The sequence below is a fragment of the Crinia signifera genome, chromosome 4 (genome assembly GCF_055691185.1).
Source record: "Crinia signifera chromosome 4, ASM5569118v1, whole genome shotgun sequence".
Taxonomy (NCBI): domain Eukaryota; kingdom Metazoa; phylum Chordata; class Amphibia; order Anura; family Myobatrachidae; genus Crinia; species Crinia signifera.
The window spans coordinates 85,683,820-85,707,397 of record NC_139220.1 but is presented as its reverse complement, the minus strand read 5'-3'; the positions used below and the strand labels follow the sequence as shown (position 1 = coordinate 85,707,397).

General features: G+C 46.4%; 1 protein-coding gene across 4 annotated transcripts in view; it reads left to right on the top strand.

Annotated features, from left to right (window-relative positions):
* The first annotated feature begins 1,608 nt into the window (after window positions 1-1,608).
* ARHGAP26 (Rho GTPase activating protein 26) overlaps window positions 1,609-23,578 on the top strand; it is a 502,534-nt gene continuing 480,564 nt past the window's right edge. The window contains exon 1 of one of the 4 annotated variants that reach the window (XM_083181919.1): window positions 1,609-2,275. In XM_083181919.1, the coding sequence (XP_083038045.1) occupies window positions 2,119-2,275 (157 nt within the window). In that variant the 5' untranslated portion in view covers window positions 1,609-2,118. The remainder of the gene's footprint in view (window positions 2,276-23,578) is intronic. The other 3 variants (XM_083181918.1, XM_083181921.1, XM_083181920.1) reach the window with 3 other exon arrangements.

Sequence of the window (23,578 nt, the reverse complement as noted above, 5' to 3'; positions counted from 1 at the left end):
TAGAGAGAAATGTGTCAGGTGAAAAACGTATTCCTCTTCTGTAACCACTGCATGGTGTAATCAGCAGGTATGCAGTTGACAAGTTGGCATTCATTATGCCAACATTCACAATGTACAGGTACACACCAGAGTATTCTGTTTTATAACATTGACACCATTAATGTCAACAGCTGGAAATTGACAAGATGTCAACATCTTGGTACTCTAATGACATATGGTACATGCTGACATAATGTAGTTGACATACAATATTTTAAAATGTTGTTTGCCAACATAAGATGTATGTATCCCCACCTAGACATAAGGTAATATGGGGGTTATTTAGACCTGATCGCACGGCTGCAAATTTGCAGCGTGTTTATCGATAGACTTCACATGTGTACGGATTGTAGTGATAAAATCCAGTTTTTTTTAACGCTGGGTGTATGCAAGATGATTGACAGGAAGCTGGCATTTGGGGATGGTAACTGGACATTTTCTGGGAGTGTCAGGGGGAAATGCAGAGGTACCCAAACATTTTATGGGAGGATATGTGACGTCAGACTGTTTCTATCGCAGCTGTCAAGTATGTCCTGGGATACACACAGACTGCACACACCGCAAAATGTATTCGATGGTTAGTGGCTTGCCAATGGATTTGCAGAAAAACCCGCTCCGGTTAATTTTTGCAAGCTGTGCTAAGCATTTGGTAGGCTTGCATAGGGTGGGTTTTCACTCAGACTGGGCAGCGGCTACCTAATTGCAGGGTGATCGTAGGGCGCTGCCAAATTGTGCAGCAGCCATCAGATCTGAATATGCCCTGTGGATAATTAACAATTTTTCAGATTTTTTTTTAACAATTTCATTTTTGCGCTATCGAAGCAGGTGAAACAAAACGCCCTATAAGCTGTTATTGGGTTAATTGAATAGCCCATGAGTGCGATTGTATAACATCCTATATGCAAGGCAGTCATCAGGGGTGTCTGTGGGGACTTCAGTGACGGGCCAGACAGAAAGGTACCCCAGGATTGGAGTCTATCATGTATAGATTGTCATAAACAAATCCACATCTCCCTTGAAGCAATGTAGAATATTGCGTCCAGTGCCGCTGATAGCGGAGGTCTCACCAGGCAAGCCAGGGGTTCAAGAAAGGGAAAGGGGGCCCTACTTATTTTTATCAGACCTGGGCCCCACAATATCTGATGGCAGGTCTGCCTAGTGCCTACATATATCCCTAACCAGGGCTATTTTTGGGCAGGCTCCAGCAGGAACTGAGGCCCTTATTCTAGTTCACTCTTTCATACAAAATATTTCTTAGATGGACAAAACCATGTGCACTGCAGGTGAGGCAGGTGTTACTTGTGCAGAGATAATTAGATTTGGGTGGGGTTTTACACCTGCCTCACCTGCAGTGCACATGGTTTTGTCCATCTAAGAAATATTTTGTCAGAAAGAGTGAACTAGAATAAGGGCCTCAGTTCCTGCTGGAGCCTGCACAAAAATAGCCCTGTCCCTAACTAGATATAAGGTAGTGCATGCAGCATCCCTGTACAGTACTTGATACACACGTGAGAGCCTGTGCTGCTGCTATCATAGTCACTCGCAGGGCTGAGGGGAGCAGGTAGGGGGCACAGGCCATGCAATGTGACAGCACAGAGGCTCACACTGGACCGGTCACCGGTGCCACCCAGAGAGCCCACATGGGGCGAGGTGATCCCTCCGCAGCGCCACTTACAGTAATTGGGGCGGGGCTATTAAGGGAGAAGGCGTTATCGGGCGGCTGTCAGAGTCCGGTCAGGGTGGGAGGTGTCTCAGTGGGAGGTGGCGGCCAGTGGCCATGAGATCATAGGGCCTTATCTGAGAGGCCCCCTCCGTTTCTTCTCTGCCTCCAATGAGCGAGCGGGGAGCCGGATGCCATCACAGCGCCGGGTTACCTCTCCCGCCCCAGCAGCAGCAGCAGCAGCAGCAGCCCGCTCCCCGAGCTCCGCCCAGTGCAGGGGGGAAACTTTCAATGACTGCCCCTCCCCGGCTGCCCTGCCAGCAGCAGCATGTCCTGAGCCCGCTCCCCGCATCTCCATGCAGTACGCGTAGTAGCGTGCTATCCCCGGGTGTCACGGCCGCTGCTCGCCCGCAGAGCGGATGATGGGGCTTCCCCCGCTGGAGTTCAGTGACTGCTACCTGGACAGCCCGCAGTTCCGGGAGAGGCTGAAGTCACACGAAACTGAGCTGGACAAGACCAACAAGTTCATTAAGGAGCTGATCAAGGACGGCAAGTCCCTGGTCGCGGCGCATAAGAGTGAGTGTGCCCCGGGCTGGGGATGGGGCTGGTGGGCGCATCCCAGGCTGCTCTGTGCAATGTACCTGTACGGAGACCGGGCTGTCAGTCAGGGGAGGGGTGGCTCCTGTCTCTGGGCTGCAGATGTGTGCGTCCCCTCTATCTGTATTACAGACAGTCTCTATTTGGCTTAGATAGTAAATGGCTAAATCCGTTTAACTGTTGACTGCAAAACAGCAGAAAATAACATTTCCCTGTCCAGCATTGCAGCCGGGCTATCCGCCCCCAGCAGGCAGGCATTGCTGTCACTGCCTGCCCTGCTCACCTGGGCTGCAGCTGCATCCCCCCAATTGGGCTCTGCTTTAGGTGCAAGCTAGTAGATTGTATGTTTTGACATCTTATGACGTGTACACAACATGCTGTGATGTAACGCTCGTTCTGACATTTGCATTTATGTGTCTTTCCAATATGATATTTTTGTGCAGGATTTTATAGTCCAAGGAGTAAGAACTTGTTACTGTCTTACGTATCTCCATATAAACAAGTGTTCAGCTACCGCAGTGTGTCTGTCGTTCTGTAGGTTTGATGTATCACAATGTCTAAAAATAATTCCTGGAGTGGTGATTCAGCTGCAGAACACAGCAAGAAGTGTCTGTAGTTGTAGTGTGGAACTGCACATAAGCATTGCATTGTCTTTGTAGCTAGTGGGAATTGTGTTGGATCAATATGGGTTATTGGTTATGGCCCATATGTACAGGGATATTGTTGGATTCTTCTGACCTACTACACTATTTTGTATTTTTATCAGTGTTTCTGTGAATTTAGATTATTTTATTCTGAAGATTGCATAAACAGGGGCCATAACTCAATGCTAGTACCATGTTTATTTGTGAGAACTCACATATTTACTTTTCAGCTGTATCTTATTTTCTCTGTTTACAAAATAGCTTCAAACACTGCAGGGAAAATCTGGGCCCTGTGAACTGTTTGTGGTATATATAATTCCTCCTCATCCTCCGTCCTCTTTATGGTTTTAGTTCTACTTAATTAGAATATCATTAACAGAAAAATGTGATAGCTTTAAATTCCTATTATTATAAGCCTAGCATCATATACTACCCAATTAGCAGTTGATTTTTATCTCTTAAGAGCAATAGATAATGAAAGCAAATGTCTGGTTGCTATGGTTCTATTGCTCCTTTTCAGAAATGCTCATAAATAAAGCTTTTTATTATCCTTTTAGAGACCATGGCTGACCTTAAAGTGCAGCTGTGAACTGGGGAGGGAGCATGGCTATTTATTATATTAATTCTATTGTAGAAGTTCCCAAATGCAGTCTTCAACATACCCTAACGCAGGCATGTCCAACGTTGGCCCTCCAGATGTTGTGAAACTACACATCCCAGCATGCTTTGCAATAGTTTTAGCATTCTCTAATAGAAAAACGGTGGCAAAGCATGCTGGGATGTGTAGTTTCACAACATCTGGAGGGCCAACGTTGGACATGCCTGCCCTAACGGAAACGTTTTTAAAGCTGCCCATGGACCAGCACAGCTGGTTAAATCAAATTGACTGAGGTACTAATTAAGTCACCTGTGGCCAAGCATGGATAGACTTAAAGGTGCCTTGGACAGTGGGTTGGACCATCTGTTCTAGTGCATTGGTTCTTAAATCCCCAACAGGCCATGTGTTCTGGTTTCTTGCTGGGTCAGTAATTATCCCAACTGTTTCCATAGATAGAAATCCTGAAAACTTGACCTGCTGAGGCTACATGAGGACTGATGTTAAAAACCTCTGTCCTAATGCACTAAGGGGTAGACACTTCTAGCGCCGCTATAACACTTCCTGCTTTGCCGCATTAACGAGGCAAAGCAGGATGGGAGACCGACAAGTTCTATGAACATCTTGCCTGCCGAAGCAGGGGAGCCTAAACCCCTTCGGCGATGGGATACGGTCGTTTTGTCGACAGTCATTAGGTCGACATGCGTGAAGGTCGACAGGTGTCTAGGTCGACATGGGTGAAGGTCGACATGGTTTTTTTTTGTGCCGAGAGGCGGTATTTCATGCCCTACCATCCACTAGGGCATGGTGGGAGAATAAAATAGTGTGCCGAACGCAGTGAGGCACCGTGCCCGAAACATTGCAAGCGTAGCAAGGGGCTGCGGTTGACTCAAACTGTGTCCATGTTGACTGTGTCGACATGCCGGTCAAAAAAAACATGTCGACCTTGTCCCCTGTCGACCCAACAGTGTCAACCTAATGACTGTCGACCGAAGTGGTGTCGACAATATGATCCCCACCCTCGGCGATGCCTCCCTCCTGCTGACAGTGCATCAGTTAACACTCTCTCGCTGGCTCCTCCCCCTGGCTGGCTGGTATAGGCATGTGAGGGATCTCGCTACTCACGTGAGATCTCCAGCGCAGCTCAGAGCCAGCAGCAGGGACAGGGTATAGGGCATTGCCCCCTGCAGCTGTCTTATGTCGATGGCTGCAGGGGGGCGGAACGGTCAGCATTGCTGACCGGTCATACATTAGTAGGAGCCAAGAGCGCATTCTAAAATATAGCATCTACGCTAAGCTTCATGCATCAGGGGAAGCAATATCACCTGCCATAACGCACGGGTATAGCACATATCCCCCTGATCGCCGGATAGGAAATCTACCCCTCAATCTGTTTCCCTATGCATGGAAAAGCATCTGAAATATGGTGGCCAGTGCACAATAGTTAGTATTTTGCTTCAAAGTTGAAAATGCTCAAGCATACAGAGATACAAGATAAAATAGTTTGCATCCTGGATTGTATGACCAATTCCATTAGTAGTAGTTCTCTTTGGCTATATCATGGTTGCCTACCTGACCCTCTCCTTCAGGGAGAAAACGCTTCGCTCCGGGACTTCCCTGGTAATGTATGACTGCCATCACCTGTGGTGAGCTAGGTAATTTATAAGAACGGTGTTTCACCACAGGTGATGGCAATCATACATTACCAGGGAAGTCCAGGAACAGAGCATTTTATCCCTGAAGGAGAGGGTCAGGTAGGCAGCCCTGGGGTAAAGGCTGTCTTTTGTATTGGTCTGGATTGTGAGTTGGGAATAAAGTAAGGCCAATACTAAATCTTAATTGCATTGTAAAAAAAAAAAAAAGGGTGTCTGGCATTTGTGGGCTACATGCAAAAGCAGGCAGTACTTACCACACTTGTAAAAAAAATGTACTTGCAAATCTTGCTTTACCACATGGTTTGTCAAGGTGCAGTTACCGTTTTTTTCTTGATTTATCCCATTGTTACTGGGGTTTTTTAACAAACACTAAGGGTCCTTGCATATCTTTTGCTTATTTGTAAACCATTCCAGCTATACACTAGTACTCTGTGAGATGTGCTAGTACTTTATATAACCACCTAGAGCAGAGGTTCTCAACTGTTGTCCTCAAGGCACCCCAGACGTGCAGGTTTTAAGTATATCCATGGCTCAGCACAAATGGTTAAATCAAACTGACTGAGTTACTCAAAAGTGTTAAAGTGGAGAGTGATAAACAGCCAGCCATTCGGCTTCTACCTGTCATTTCTCAAACCCAGCCTGTAACATGGCAGGTGGAAGCTGATTGGTTGGCTGTTTATCTCCATTTTATCACTTTTTGAAGCTTGATACATCTGGCCCTGTCCTCTGTGGTCAAACATTAATGTACTTAAAAGCTGGACCGTGTTTGGGAACCTCTGACCTAGAGGAAATACATGTAAATGGTCTTGGGAATACATTTGTTTTAATGAAGCATGTTATGTAACCGTGATGCTATCACCTCCTGTCTCATGTCATGATTTTTAATATATGTGAATAGCTGTTTTTCTTTTGCCATAACTCTCATGTCACCTTTACTTACATACAAGCTGCATCAGATAACATACAGGGTGACATTTAATGAGATGAGAAAATGTGATTTTTGCGATATTTTCGGCAAAAAACGGCCGAAATCACACTTTCACGAATTCGCAGATTTAATGATATGAAAAAACCCCACATATTTTACAGCAAAATCGCACTTTCTGAAACTCGCCAGAACTCGCATCCAGATGTTTTCCCATTGAAAAGTATACAATTCGCATATTTAATGAGATGCAAATTCGAAAAAAATGTGTCTAAAAATCGCCAAACATTTAGAACAGATTCTGATATGGGAATTGGCCAGAACCCTGCACAGATCATTGCGATCTGTGCATGGTACTGTGTTAAAAAATGTGTTAGTGTTTTTATTTATTTGTTTAAACGGCGTGGGTTCCTCCCTCCTGAGCATAACCAATCCCTTGCTCATTGAGCCCTGGCCGCAACATGAGCACAGTGGCTGGTCAGCCTTGGACAGGGTACCTGGAGGGGTGGGGACCTCCCCAATAAAGGGATCCCCCGTCCAGGGCTGAAGCCGGCGTACATGGCCAGTGGATGCCGGCCTGATAGGGTTAAAACTCACATGCCGAACATTGCTTTATGCAGGAGAACTACAAGTGCCAGCAGACCTCCCCCGCATGCCGGGACTTGTAAAACCACAAGTCCCAGCATGCGGGGCATTAATGGTCCCGCTGGGACTTGTAGTCCACCTGTAAAAAGAATGTTAAAATGGTACTTGTTTAGTTAGTGAAACTACACTGGGAGCAGGGTGGGTGCTTCGTTGTATACTTACCGATCCCCGTGGGCGACAGCTTTCAGTCCCCCTCCTCCAGCAGTCACTCTGGCGCCAGCAATGTACGTAATTCAGCGCATTGCCGCTGGGGGAGAATCACATGCTTTACCTGCTCCCGCAGCGGTACTACGCTAATTGCATACATTGTACGCTGGCAGTGCCGGAGGAGCGTGACTGAACGATGGGGCACGCCGGGGAGTGACTGCTGGAGAAGGGGGACCCATCGGCAGATCGCGGGGATCCAGTGGACGCGGTTGCCAAGCCGGAGAAGGGCAAGTATAATACCCACACACACTTCCCCCACTATCCACGTCGGTGTGGAGTAGATTTTATAAGGTGTAGCGAGCACCGTGAGGGGACGTGTATCCGCGTCCACTCGCCACTCTTTTTTTATAAAATCAACTCTACGCCGACGTGGATAGTGGGGATATTAACCATTGTTTAGTTTCAGGGCTACAGAAGCAGTTACTTAGGCAGCATAGTGCTGTATTGGTATTCTCAATACAGCACTACGTAAACTGGCAGTGCCAGAGGATCCCGGAGGCTTGAGCCCTGGACGGGTGAAGCCTGAGGGGGAAGGGACCCCTTTATTGGGGGGGGTCCCCATTCCTCCAGGTACCCCGTCCAATGCTGACCATCCACGGTGCTCATGTTTCGACCAGTGGACCTTATATAAAAAGTGTCCCCCGTCTGTGGCATGACACCTTGGGCTGTTGGAGCCCTGTGCTGGTTTCAAAATATGGGGGACCCCCAGATTTTTTGTTCCCCGTAATTTTGGAACCAAGAGTCCTGGGCTGGTTTCAGAAATACGGGGGACTCATGCTTTTTGTCCCCCGTATATTTGGAAACGGGTCCGGCTCAATGAGCCCGGGGCTGGTCATGCTCAGGAGGGGGGACCTCACACCGTTTTTTTATTTACTTTTTATAAACCCAAAATTTGCACATTTTCATGCCTAAAAATTATCGCACTTAATTGCACTCCCCCTCCCCCCCCCCCCCTGAATTACGCACCTCCATAAATATGCGATTTCAAAAAGTGCAATAATGGGTGATTTTTAAATTACGAAGAATCGCATCCTATTAAATGTCACCCACAGTATTTATTTCTGGTGACAAATGATATCCTGTATTATATGTAATGTAACATGAGGCTATAAGCATCACCTTCTAGACTGAAACAGTTTATCTATACATCAGGCTGTGTTCTCCTTATTCCAGCCTGATAAATGCTTTAGTGCAGCGGTTCTCAACCTCCGTACCCCCCCAACAGTTCACGTTTTCCAGGTCACCTAGCAGGTGCACTCATTACTCACTGACACATTTCAAAAGATCCACAAGTGGGGATAATTACTTCACTTGTAAATCTGTGGGGAGACTTGGAAAACGTGACCTGTTGGGGCGGGTCCTAAGGACCGAGGATGAGAACCACTGCTTTAGTGGAATCTTGGAGTTGAAATAGTGGCTCCTAATCTGTTGTTAGCCATTTGTTTTGCACAAGAATACGGGCATTGCAGGGAATGAAATATTAGGAAATTCTGCAGTATTTAGTAACTTATTTTCTGTTCATACAGCAGTGGCGTAACAATACCCCCGCAGGGGGGGTGGGGGTCACTGTTCAAGTGTGGGCGCTAGGGGTCTGCGGGGCTATTGTAATGCTGCTGTGCTGCAGCCGGGACCCCCAGATTTACCTGTCTGCGCAGTGGTGCCGGGCCCGGCACCCCTCCTTGCTTCTGCAGAAATGAAAATGGTCCATCACAAAATGTCTGCCCCATACAGCAGACAGTTCTCTGACACTGTAAGGCACAGGGGACACTGGTGGGGCGCTACCTAAATTTTTGGTGGGGGGGCAATTTAGATAGTTATGCCACTGTAATACAGTACCTGCTGCACTGTGAGTCTGTGACTTTCATCCAGATCCTGATTCCTCACTCAGCCAGTGAGTGACTCTGCCTCTATACCTCCACACCTCACTGCTGGGTGTGGCGGTAGCAACTTCTATTACTGTGCTGTGGCTGTGCCGTGGGCCCTCCCATCCAATGCACAGCGCAGGGGACTCAGAGTGTCGGGTAGTTATCATGATACACAGTAGTCATGCAGTACTCCACTGGGAACAACTTGAGTGGCCAGAAGGTCTTTATGGAACCCACCATGCCCTAGGTGGGAGCTTAGGTTGCCTTGTAGGAATTCTGCCTCTGCAGTGAGGTCCTGTTTTATCCATCATAATGGCAAACATCTGTGACCGGTTGGTGTGTCCTCCATCCCATCTGTCATAGTACATTGGCGTCGTACTTTTTTTCGGTCAATCTTTTTTATAATTCCGTTCTACCAACTATCGTCTGATAAGTTATCACAATTCCAAAGTTAAGGGTGGTATTCAATGCTATGGTGAGGATAGCTTATTTTTAGCGAGGAAAAGCCATCCTCTGTCAAACCCCCTCGCCGTATTCAACATTTGGCCAGAATCATCGCTGTGAGAGGCTGGTGAGGATCCCCTTTTGTGGTGAGCCCCGCCGTTTTAATGGCCACACTCACCGTTCCCACCTTGCCAAAGGGAACCAGCAAGGTGCAAATGGCGAGTAAAGGGGAAGGAGTGGAATACCCTGACTGCGAACTATCGGTACTTCTCGCCATCTGTCTTCGGAAAAGAAAGAACTCCTGAACATGTTGCCTTAATTCCTATAGGTCAGGCATGGGAAACATTTAGCTCCCAGCTGTTGTTGAACTACACATCTCAGCATGCCCTGCTACAGTTTTGCTATTTTGCCTTAGTTGCCTATGCTTTTGCATTCTGCAGGAGACTTCCTGAAATAACAGAAATCTTCCCCTCTCCCTCATTAGTCTACCAATCTCTAGACTCTATTAGAGATAGATACATTTACATTGAATCATCAGCACCATTTCTCAGCACTTTACCAAGTAAGAGTAGCTCTTACTAACTGCTTTGGGGCTCCTCTACATTTGGATATAAGTCATTTTAAAGGATTCCTCTCAGATGTAGCAGTACACACCAACGCTTCTAGGTGCCAAGTTCACAATCTCTTTTCACAAGCTCTCCATATATGGAACTAGACACGCCCTTTGGGAGGAGCATGACACACACCCTCAATGGGATACGGTCATCAGGTCTATGGCATGATGGTCGACATGGGTCTGGGTCAATACAAACATTGGGTTGACATGGGCAAGGTTGACATTCGAAAGGTCGGCATGGAGTTTTTCAGTTTTTTTTTTTTAGCCGACAGGCAGTATTTTCATGCCCTACCATCCACTAGGGCATGGTGGGAAAAAAATATAGTGTGCCTGAAGCATGGCGAGCGCAGAGGTGCACATTAACCTGTGTCCATATCGACTGTCGACATTCGGTCAACAAAACAGCGTAAACCTTATGTCGACCTTGCACATGTCGACATAATGGTGTCCACCCAATGCTTGTCGACCTACTTTCTGTAGACCAAATGATCTATACCCCCCTCGATGGGGCGCTGTGCAAAATTCTACTACCAACTATAATCTCTCTGAAACTAGTTTTCAAAAGTAGGCAAGTATGGCTTAAACTGTTGAAGGTCTGTGACTGTTCAAACAAGGCGATGTCATACTGATCATGAAGATGCACATTTTAAATTCTTATTTAGAAGGTACAGGTTTCTTTTTGATCTTGAGTTAATGCAATGTTTGGCAAGAGGTGTCATCTAATGAAAATAAAGAAACATGCATGCTTTTATTAATGCTATTAAGATGCAATGTGATCTTGGCAATGGTGATGGCATGTTGCACAGACTGAGCATCTTTAACATTCTATATTGGAGACCCTGCAGGAAATGACGGCTATTACATGCCAGCATGTGTTATAGAAGTGAGAAAGGGGAAACAAAATGTGTTGACCAACTTCTCTTGTATCACCTTCTTTAAGTCTTGCACAGATCGCAGTATGTCTAATACGTATATACGCAGCATATATGGAAATGTGGTTTTAACCATTTAGTTTCAGTTTATACACTAATGGAAGCTGGAGAAGTGGAGCTTTACCAAGGGAACATTGATATATAGGACGGGATGTATTAATATACATCGCCGCCCTTCGCCGGCTGTCTGCCGCGATGCCAGCGCAAAGGTGGCGATACCCTTCCCTGCGTTAACAAGGCGGCGGGGTTTTAATACATAGGAAAATGCGGTAAAACAGTGGTTTTACTGCATTTTCCCCTTACACATCCCGCCCATAAGGAGAAACTTCAGAGCATATGCAGAAGCGCCTTGAGTCCTGTTGGAGAAAGTGCGCTATATAAATAAAACTTCTTACTTTCACTGTTACCAATGATGAAACAGTGCCTGGGACTGGCTGGACAGGACCGGTCTTATCCCATCCACCTTTTTCTAGTGTTGGGGGACGAGCAGAGGAACTATAATTAGGCAGTACCTTTCTTCTTTTTTTTGGTAGAATCCAATGTTGCCTTTTCCACCGGTCCAACATTTCCAACATTTGCCTGCTCTAAATGGATGACTTCATGAGCTGGTATCTGGATATCAGCACTGATATGCAACCATACCTGTGCTAGAAACACCACAGCAGACAGCGACACCCCAGGCAGGGAAGAGGAACTGCATGGGTTTTCAAATATGGCGGGTGCGAGAATGGACACTACAATGTCTAGGTTGATATCGTGTGGTCGACATGGTCAAAAGGTCGACACATGAATGGGTCATAATGACCCGGGGGGGACAGACGGACACTTTTTCATACTTTACAATCCCGGTAGACTCTTTACCGGTAACATGGCAAGGTATGCACTACACCAGTGGTCGCCAACCCGTCGCTCGCGAGCTACCGGTAGCTCGCCTGAGCGAAACGGGTGGCTCGACCACTGCTGCCTGCCCGGTCCGCCCGCCCGCTGTTGCCACTGGGTTGCGGCGCTATAGCCGCCGCTATAGCCGCCGCCTTGCCCCGCTACAGCCGCCGTCACCCCCGCTGTAGTCCTCCCTGTTACGGGGACCAGAGGAGACAGCAGGCGCTAGAAGTCATATTTGACCTCTAGCGTCTGACAGGGAGCACCGCGCTAAGCGCTCCCGGCACTTCCGGGTAACGCTGCAGCGCTGTGTTCCCAGTCATATGCTAGAAGTCAAATATGACTTCTAGCATGGTGTGCCAGAGCGCCCCGCCGCCCACCTGCTCCGGGGGGGACCGCACAATCCGCCGCGCACTGCTGCACACCGGGGGAGACTTTGCACGGCGCCCCGCATTCCCGTCCTTCAGCTTCAGCCGGAGGGCGCAGTCCACCGTCAGAGCCTTCTCCTCCAACAACCAGCACACCAAGTGAAGCCTGAGCCAGCACGTGCTGCGGGAGACCTAGGAGCTGCTCTGCCTGTTCCGTGCCCTGGGCCAGGGGGGGGTGTGTACTTTGCCCCGGACAGGCAACTGGTGGTGGTGGTGGTGGCAGGGCCATTGCTAGGTACGGCACTGCTCCATAACAGGGGGGGACTGGAGCCTCCCAATGCTCACCTGCTCCGGGAGGGGGGGGGGGTGATGCGACCGCTGAGTCGCCATTCCACGACAGGGGGAGAAGAGTTATTATGCCCATGTGAAGACGGGCATAGTGGAGGGGGCAAGCAGTGACCCCGTTGTCAATGAGCATTAACCCCTGGCAACAAAAATGAACCCCTGACAGCAAGCAGGTAATTTACATTTTATTAGAAGCCTTACTGTGGGACATTGTGTGCAATATGTGTAATGGGCATCATTTGTGTGGCACATGTTTAATGAGCATCAAGGTGTGGGGCATATGTATAATGGAGTATCACAGTGTGGCATATGTATAATGGTGCATCACGGTGTGGGGCATATGTATAATGGAGTATCATGGTGTGGCATATGTATAATGGTGCATCACGGTGTGTGGCATATGTATAATGGAGTATCACGGTGTGTGGCATATGTATAATGGAGTATCACGGTGTGTGGCATATGTATAATGGAGTATCACGGTGTGGCATATGTATAATGGAGTATCACGGTGTGGCATATGTATAATGGTGCATCACGCTGTGGGGCATTTGTATAATGGAGCTTCACATTGTGGCATATGCATAATGGAGCATCACGGTGTGGCATTTGTATAATGGAGCATCACGGTGCAGGGCATTTGTATAATGGAGCATCACGGTGCGGGGCATATTTATAATGGGTATCACGGACTGCACTATTGTGGTCATGTGTATCTGGCACTGCACTATTGAGGGCATATGTGTATCACACCCCCATTTTCCATGGCCGCACCCCATGTGGCTACAGCTCTTAGAGAGCTGACTATGCCCCCATAGCGGAAAAAATGGGGGATGTAGCCTCGCAGGAGTTCCACGGTAGTAGCTGAACCTTCTAATTTTTGGCGCGTGCCTTCGGCACGCGCAGATGACTCTTCTCCTCTGCCTCCAGTGTTGGGAGGTATGTTTTGGGGCATTACAGTTTGTGGCATTATGTGTAAAGGGCATTTTTTGGGATATTATGCAGATTTTTAATTTTTTTTTACTTTAGTAGCTCTTCGGGCGGTTTATTTTGTCGCGAGTAGCTCCCGACCCAAAAAAGGTTGGAGACCACTGCACTACACTATCTGGGGATCTACAGGCTCAGGTGTTTTCATTAGTGAAGTGTTTCAACCTGTTTCATGTCAGCCTTTTGCTTGTGTCAACATTGTGCATGTCGACCTAGACATTGTGTGTGAGCTAGACCACACCCTCATGAACATTACACATTGTGCAGTGTTCTCTATAACACTGTCTTGTGTCTGTACAGATGACGAAACAGCTAGTGATTGAATGCATGAAGATATTGGTCTTTCGGTTCTGTCTGCTGGGACGTCTAACCACTTAGCTAGCACATGTTTGTTTCCAAAACCGCAAAGAATTACTTATTTATTTTTTTAAATGATTCAATTAACACATTTAAAACTTGTCTGACAAGGTTTTTATTAAATTGGTTTTACATTTTTGACTGCAGGCACTGGGGAGAGGGAACAAGGATGCAGTGGGCCTTGAGGACTGGTGACATCAGTTGCAACCGTGTCTGGTAAAGCCCACCTTGATGTGATAACTTCTGATGAGACCATGCTAGAAGAGTCCTTTATTTCTCGTGCCAAGATTGTATTAGTCTGTTTACTGTGTGTAGGTAGTGTTAATGTTTTGAATGACCAAATTAACTCTGAGGGAGCTATGTGAACAAGACTGTCATCGCACAACCCACAAGACACAACACACATATATACACACACCCATACTGCTTTTATGCATAGTAATTCTGCAACCATTTACAGAACACTGTCAATGCAGCGTTGAACCATAAACATCCCTGTTGATCTTGCTGCATCCTCCATAACAGAAGGCATGGAAGTACTGATGGTGTATGTCCATTCTACAGACAGAATTGAAGATACCACACAAGTGCGCAATTAAACAAAGTGCAGCCACATGTAAAAAACACCAAGAAGGGTAAACATCCAAATATACCCCAAAATGATAGAACAGTGACAACAATAGGTGTAAATACACGGGCGCACAGTGTAACCCTTTCCACAATAATAAAATTGGACAAAATCACCGTAATTCACTTGATGATCAGGAATGATAATGTAATAACAGGGTTCAACACCTGAAACGATAACCTCCTATTCACACAACATATGTGACATAGGGGCAGAATATATAGGAGAAAATAGTGCAGATTATCTTTGGTTAAAAAAGATTTTAATAACAGTCCACACTTACAAGAGCAGACGTTTGGTACAGCATAAAAGATATCCCCACAAGGCAAACAGCTGGGCATAAGATGGAATCAGCAGGCTCAGATGGGGTCCCACATACGAGTCCGGAACAAGCAAATGGAGTCCCAAAGTCACTACCGCGATGTCCACGCTGCAGGCTTCCTTCTTAGGCGGGGGTATCACTCAACGCGTTTCGATAAATCCTTCGTCAGGAGTGTATGATAAAAGTGTCCCAGAGTCCGGTTTTTATACCGTGTGGCGATTACCGCCATCAGCGTCGCGGCGTTTGGCCAGCGGATGTCCGGGTTCAGGCGCCGGAAGTAAGATGGCCGTGCGTTCCACGGCCTGTTTTCATTTGGTACGTGTAATGACACGGCAGATACCGTTCTGGACACAGGTTAATTACCAAATGGTCCGACTGCACGGCAATCTTACTTCAGTACGCTACATATAATATACAATAAAATACAATAAGAAAAACAATAAAAAATCTGCACTAAAAAATGATTAAATATAAGAATGATCTGTAAAAGATAAAACAGATATAAATATACAGCATAAAAACAAATTCATATACAATATATGTCAATCAATAGATAGAAAAAAATAAAGGAAAAATCTTCAATCTAACAGATAGAGAACTTAGTGATGAGGAAAACAGTATCCTCACTAAAGGTTTAAAATTCGCCCCATCGTTTCAACCTAACTCTTTCGATATATTTCTGGATGTCCAGGCTCCAGGTCCGGGGCTGGTTCCAAAAATACGGGGGACAAAATTAGTAGGGGTCCCCCGTATTTTAAGAACCATCCCCAGGCACAACCAGCCAGCACGGTAATGCCACAGCCGGGGGGAGACTTTTTATACAAGTCCCCCCCGGCCAAAGCATTCATCCCTACCGACCAGTCAGCCTGGCCAGGGGCCCTGGGGGAGTGGGGACCCCACCCAATAAAGGGGTCCCCCCCCTCCAGGACTTACCTGACCAGGCTGAAGCCTGGTGCTGTCCGCGGTGGCCCTGTGCGGTGGCCACCGGGCTGATCATTGTGTAAAAAAATAGATGAAAAACCTATTGTTTTAAACTGTGGAACTATGAGTCCCAGCAAGCCTCCCCCGCAAGCTGGGACTTGGAGAACCACAAGTCCCAGCCTGCGGGGCATTAAAGGGCCCGCTGGGTCTTTTAGTTCCACAGTAAAAAAAATAGATAAATACACACTGACACATTATAAAAATAAAAGTTTAATACATACATTACACAAACACACTGATACTTACCTATCTTGATCCCGTAGGTAGGTCCCAGGGTCCGGTCCGGTGGCTTGGTTCCGGGGCTGTTCCGGGGCTCCAGGGCGGAAGAGTCCGGGGTCCTGGATCTGCTATTTTTAAGGTTTTTTTTTTACGGCTGCTGCTTACGCCAGTTACGTTAGCTGCTATGTGAATCGCGATTGTCCCCTCACGATTGCTCCACCATGTTTCAGGCTACGTGGCTAACTGTGCTTTGCTTGCCACAACATTACTAAAGGTAATAGATGGTGGCGTGGACCCCGAAAATAACCCTCGCGGCTCACCGTACGCTACTTAAGTTCCGTAGCGTAAGCGGTGGCTGCAAAGATGAGGAGGTACCATTTTTAACTTGATTTTTAACAGTAGCAACAGGCTACTAACTTAAGTTGAACATAGAAAGTAACAAAAAAACTGTCCATACAGTGCAAAATAGATCATACTGTACCTTAATATTTGTTGCAATATTAGGAGTATACTATACAGTAGCTTTAATGTTCTCACTTCCTCTTTAGTTAATCTTTATCTCTCTCTTCTCCTCTCTCAACTAAAGTCTGTATCATCATCACACAGATGCACTAAGCTTCAAAAGTGATAAAATGGAGAGTGATAAACCACCATCCAATCAGCTCCTGCCTCACATTTGTTAAACAGTCTGTGACATGGCAGGTAGAAGCTGATTGGCTGGGGGTTTATCTCCATTTTATAAATTTTGAAGCTTAGTGCATCTGACCCGGTGTGTGTTTTGTATGTTTTTTAAGTTGTTTATGAATATAAAACAAGGACTGAGCTTGCTGCCGAAAGCAGTGACAGCACCACACAGTGACACACACACACACACACACACACACACACACACACACACAAAAAAAACAGGTACTCTTTACTTAGTTGGGCGCCAGCGATTGAAATCGCGGGCGTCGGGGGTAAAAATCGCGGGCATCGCGGGTAAATCGGGATGGGGCGTCGGGGGTAAAAATCGCGGGCATCGCGGGTAAATCGGGATGGCCGCGATGACCGCGATTTTCCCATAGGGAACAATGTTAAAACGGCTGATTGACCGCGATTTTACTGTTAAATGCCTCAATGGACCCGATTTGGGGCCAAATAGGTCAAATTAACCCTTAAATGTCCCCCCAAATTTTTAACGCCACCCCACGATCCACGCCAACCCGAAGCGTGGCGAGCGGCGGCGGTACGCGTCCTACGACCTTTTCATGCCCTACTATCCACTAGGGCGTGGTGTGAGAATATAATAGTGTGGCGAGCGGACGCGGATACCTTCACAGGTAGACGCGTCCCCTCGCGGGCTTCACAGGTGTCCGCCTCGCCACGGACACCTGTGAAGCCCGCGAGGGGACGCGCATAACTGTGAAGGTATCCGCGTCCCCTCGCGGGGCTTGCTGCGCTCGCCACGCTTCGGGCTCGGTGGCTCGCTGCGCTCGCCACACTATTATATTCTCACACCACGCCCTAGTGGATAGTAGGGCATGAAAAGGTCGGAGGACGCGTACCGCCGCCCCTCGCGGGCTCGCTGCTCTCGCCACGCTTCGGGTTGGCGTGGATCGTGGGGTGGCGTTAAAAATTTGGGGGGACATTTAAGGGTTAATGGGCTCTGTGGCCCATTTAACATTGATTCCTATGGCCAAATCGGGTGGATTGAGCCATTTAACAGTAAAATCGGGTCCATCGTCCGTTTTAACATTGATTCCTATGGTAAATCGTGAGCATCGCGTCGCGGGCATCGCGGGTACATTTATAGCCGGCCGCGACGCGACCGACACGATTTCCATGTTTAACATTGGTTTCAATGGGAAATCGCGGGCATCGCGTCGGTCGCGTCGCGGCCAGACATAAATGTACCCGCGATGCCCGCGACGGGCGCCCATCTAGGTAAAGAGTACCAAAAAACATTTGAAAATTGAGAAAAACATCGGGGGAGAAATCTAGCGATGATGAGGAAACATTGGATCCTTAACATTGCAGGGTTAAACATCGAACATTGAAAGCATAAATCTGATGTTACCGATGAAACATCATATGATTACCCATCCCTAGTGTCTACTTTGTGTCATCTGCAAAAAGACATACTTTCCCTTCAATACCAGTTGCAATGTAACTAACAAAGATATTAAAGAGCACTGGTCCAAGTACAGATCCTTGGCATAAGGGACTAGCATAAGCTATCAACCCTGCACCCACCCCACAGGGGTGTGGAAGGTAGTCACTGGCCTCAGCTTATTCCTGGGGTAACCTGACTAGTGGTGAACCCCTTTATTTGTGGGGAATACCACCTCCCCAAGGATCCTTGGCCTGGGCTGACTAGTTAGGGTGGATTATTGTGTTGGTCACCGGAACCCATCATGTGTGTCACCAGGCTGTTGCATTTACTCCCTCTGAGTGGAGCCGGGTGCTGGGGGACCTCAACTCCCCCCCCCCCTTTTTTTTTTTTTTTCCCCTAAATGTATTTGAACCTGTGCCAGTTCCACGAGCCCAGGGCTGGTTCTGCTCTTTGCATAATAATAATAATAATAATAATAATAATAATAATAATAATAATAATAATAATAATAATAATAATAATAATAATAATAATAATAATAATAATTTATATGTAGGTCAACAAAAATTTGCCTTAATCTTGATTGTCTGTCCTGGACAAAAGATTTCAGGCAAGCGCACATTTGCACCAAATATTTATCTTTAAATGCGATGTGCGTTCCTATTGCTCTTTTGCTAAATCATCTGCTCTTTCATGCAGCACGTAAAGCTGGCCATACATCTTACAGATCAATTGTCAGATTGGGTTGGTTGGAGCAAAATCCTGGTAATGGATGAGCGCAAATGACAGATGACCATTTGCATTGAAATGCTGGAAAACTGCCAAAACCTTTCATTCAGATATTACCCGGTTTTTGTTCCAACCATCCCAATCTGACAATTGATCTGTAGATGTATGACCACCTTTAGATAAGAAGATTATCGCAACACATGTCCGATCTTATTTTGGTCCTTGTTTATAATATTGGCCAGGTAGGCAGCGAATGATGAACAGTGCTTGTCCCACGGGTCATTAATGAGGGTTTCTGTCGCCTTAACATGCAGCTCAATTTTTGCTGAATTTTGGAACCCGGCAGACAGATTGGACCGGTAAATCTTTAGGTGTGTATTCTTAGGTTCTAAACCATTTCCTAGTTAATACCCTGGCGATTGCATTGTGGGATCATTGATGTTGTGTAAAAAAATAAAATAATAAAACCCTCCTGGTGGGGATCGCAGAATCAGGACTTAATTTCTATAAATCGCTGATGATCGGTGGATCCGGATTGCAGGTTGGCAGATCGGAGGATCGATCCTGCTGGTGTATGGGCCACTTTAGTGGATTGTTGGTGGTGGTTTTTTTTGTAAACCAAATACCATTGATACCTAGTAAAATGTTTAATTGGGTGTGGACATTCAAGATTCAAGTGTCTGTACGTATGTAACTAAAACCTTTCTTTATTCTTAAGGGCTGTGTTCTAGAATTTTTTCATATTCTCTGTTTAGTTAATTGTTCTTAGAATGTTGTATGATTACTAGCTTTGTTTCTGGGTAGAAGTATTAAGCAGTTGTGCAAACATTTGCTTTGGGTAAAGAGATCACCTGTGGTTGTGGTGAACTAGACTGCTGCTCTTATTTCATTGCATGAAGCTTTGTTTATATCCCATTTATACTCTAGCTTTAATAAAAAAATCTGTTCTACAGTGATTGCTACATGGTACTGAGTAATGATAGCTGCCGCATTATTTTGGTCTATTGGTTTATTAAGATCTTTTTCATTCTCCCTCCCAAACGGAAGCATTAATCTAATGTAAACCTATTTCACAGTCCCTGCAGGAAGTTTGTTCCCTACACCACCTCTTTCATTAAAATTTTAATTTGTATCCTTCTAGCAGGAAATCCCCTGCCCATTAAGCCAACATTGAGCTCTTGTTCCAGAAAATCTGTTTTAGAAGAGGGATAAAAAGTACTTCTGCTCTGTACTTTGTTTGATAATAGAAAAATAAAATGGTAACTTAAAACCCATTCACACCAGCCTTTTTTCCCAGGTTGGCCCTGGGAACACCCCAGGTGTAGTGCTGGTGTGAATGTGTTCTGGGCCAGAATCCTGGGAGCAATGCCCCGACCTTACGACCCAGCTAGCTACCAGGTTTGCTCCCGGGAACTTCCCAGGACATGTTGCGGTTTGAACAGGTAACTTGGTCGAGTGACCCGGGTCCCTTTCAAAGTATGGAGGACGCATCGCTGCCTCCTCCCCGCCCCTAGTTCACACATTGTTGCTCCACCCACCCCACCCCACCCCTTGAAGACTGCAAATGCCGGGGTCGCTCCTGGAATGGACCAGTGTCCCATTCTGGGGAGCGACCCCTGCCTTTGTAGTATGAATGGGGTATTGTCACCCATGTAGAATGACAATACTGTTTGCTTTTTATGTTGCTGTGGCTATCCAGCCAGTAGCCAGCAGTTACCTTTATTGTTTGACATTTGTTAGCTTTATGCAGCTGTAGTGTATTCCATTCAGTTTTAAGCTGGGCACACCCTATAATTCCCAAATGCTCAGAACCAGAAGCATTTTGGAGAACAGATTATTCCATATTCGGGAATATTTTTCTTTGAATGAGGTATCTTGCATTTATGTTGTGCTTGTGTGTATATACACATCAAACGCATGCAATACATACAAATATATTTTATTTGTGCATGTAACAAGGTTTTAAAACCTGAAACAAAGTTTGGGTACTATCTCAGAAACTGAATTTGAATGCCAAGCAATCCATTTTTTTGAACATGTATAGTGCCAGTTACATATAGGTAGGGTTTTAGCCCCCCCCCAAAAAAAGGTACAACTATGGTTTTCGGAGTAATCTGGATAAGGGATACTTGACCTGTATAGTCTCAGAAATGCTTTCCTTAGTAATTGAGTTTGAAAAAACTCAGGAGCCCGAGGTGTGCTCCCCACCACCAGTGCTGTGCCTAAACACGTGCAAAGGAGGCCGTGCGATCGAGTGGGTCCGTCTCCGAAGAGACAGGGCCCCGTTTTTCCCCTAACCCCTCTCAACCATAAGGCTGAAGAGGGGAAAATAGGGAACGGTGGGTCCTCTTCGCCGAAGCTCAGAGAGACCCTCATTCCTCAACCCCCGAAAGGGTTAGGACGGTGGGTCTTCCGCACCCCGTGGTTTGGAAGAACCCGCAGTGGACTTCCCTCCGCCTTGCGGCTCGGGGTCGTCCTCGGGGGGACCGCAGCTCTCCCCAAAAGGAGAGAGCTTTGGCACATTGGGGAAATGGAAGGCCCAAAAGGGTCGACCACACTGCCCAAAAAAACGTGACAAAACTACAAAAAACAAGGAACGTGAAAAGTGACGAACGTGAGAGGGGAAGAGAAATAAATAATAAAGGACCCTAGCCAGAAGGCCAGGGTGGGGGTGTGAAAAATTGTCCTACCCCATCCAAAAGGACGAGGTAAGGACGTGAAGCGCATACCTAGAGGGAAAGTGCGCAGTGCTAGTGCTTACTAGTGCATGGTGATTTTGGGATCACCCGTGCATGTTCGGCACCCCCGAGTTTCCCCGGGGGCACAGTGCAGCCTCGGACTCCAAGCAGCCAGCCAGTCAGCGTCCGACCAAGTGTTTCTCCGTCTCAACAGCAGGCACTTTCCGGCCCCTGGCATGGGAATGGGTACTCCACTGGGCTTTTCGAAAGACTCCCTTAGGGGCTGCACCCCCCTCGGAAGAGCAATCTACTCAGTCCCAGTGTTTCTCCGCTCCCAGGGTTAAGATACTAAGCTGAGCTTTTCGCTGTGCCCAGGCCAGGAGTCTCAGTTTCCCCTGACCTGGACCAATCTACTCGGTCTCAGCTTTTCTCCGCTCCCTGGGATTGGATACTAGACTGAGCCTTTCGCTGCCTCATCCTTCGGGGGCTACAAACCCCGTCAGGAGAGTCAAACTACTAGGCCCAGTGTTTCTCCCCCCCTCTTACCAGTGGATTTACGGAAACAACACCTCCTACCAAAGGCAGAGGTGAAGATACTTAGTGAGACTTTTCACTGCTCCCGGGAAAAAACAGAGGGGTCCCACACCCTCCGCCCATCAGAGCAGCTACTCAGTCCCACCTTTCTCTATTCTCTGCCAGAGGCCAGTCCATACCCACTGATAAGAACAGATACTACACTTGATCTTAGTCATAAGCAAAGTTTAGCTTTCACCTGAGGCAATGTGTAGTTAGACTGGTGCGGAGACTGGAGGTCTTTGCAGACATGCTGGCAGTTGTAGAAAGTGGAAGAGACCCGGTGTATCTTTTCAGTCCCGGGCCTCACAATTTCTGTTGGCAGCCATGCCTGACACCTGCTCCACTGTATCCGCATGATGTGGTGTATGTGGCAACTTTGAAAAAAGAATAGTGCTTTTTTTTTTTTTTTTTTTTTTTTTTATTTAATCTTCTATTGTTGATAAAGTTTAGGGGTGTATCCTATTAGCAGTGCTACTTGACAGCTGCTAATAGATTTGACGGCGGCTATCCTATTCTATGTGGGAGTCCACTTCCACCCCCCCCCCCCTTTATTTCCTCTATAATGTAAACATTACAGGTCATTCTGATGAATAAATATGTTTGCTTGGCGATTTTCACATCTATTTTAACGATTATAATTGGCACTTATGTAAATTTTTCAAACGGCCGTGTTTTTAACTAAAACACATTCATCTATAGTTTATAGTGTCTTGCAAGCTACATTTTTTTTTTTCTTTTCAATTGTAGCATATGATACTTATTTTGCAGCTACTTTCCGCACAGCTGCCCCTGGGGCTGAACACAATACTTTGACCTAAAATTCCAGATTCATCTATGGGGATTAATAGAATCAAGCAGAAATGTGATTTGGTGAACACAATACCTGTGTATACCTGTGTATACCTGTGAATTGCCTGTGTAGTTTTACATTTTAATAAAACTTTTTTGCTTTTCTAAATACAATAGTCTTCACTTACATTCCACATTTGGGGCCTAATTCTGTCATGCTTTGTCAAAGTCAGATGTAGTTGTGGGTTATTATTAATTTGCTTTTTCGCTTACAGTTTGGGTACTTTCACACAGTCGCAGTTGCGGTTTGAGACGCCATTTTATCAGAGACCTCTTTTAAAATGCGCGGTGACAGAGGCAACTAATTACTTATATTATGGCAGCATTGCTGACGAGGTTGTGTACCGACTCTTGCTTACATGGGAGGCCATACTGCTATGGAAAATGTGCATCCATCATATATGGGTGGTGCAAGAAGTTTTGATGGTGTTGGTTAAATAAGCATCGAGCTGTATTACATCATAAAAGTGAGCGTCTCAGTTCTTGCATGCTAAACACCAGCGCAAGCTTTGGTACATATGCCCCATATCTGTTCACCATGCACTTTCTAGTCCAGCAGACTGACTGGTTTACAGACTTGCTCTGCATAAATGCACTGCGTTATTCTGTTTAATCATTTTATTGCACCGTTTTAAAGAATAGTGTAGCTAGCCTTTGATATTGCCACAGACTTCTGTGATTGATTGTTTACTACTATGGAAAATTGTGGCTTGAGATGAGGTTTTCCAATTTGCACGAACT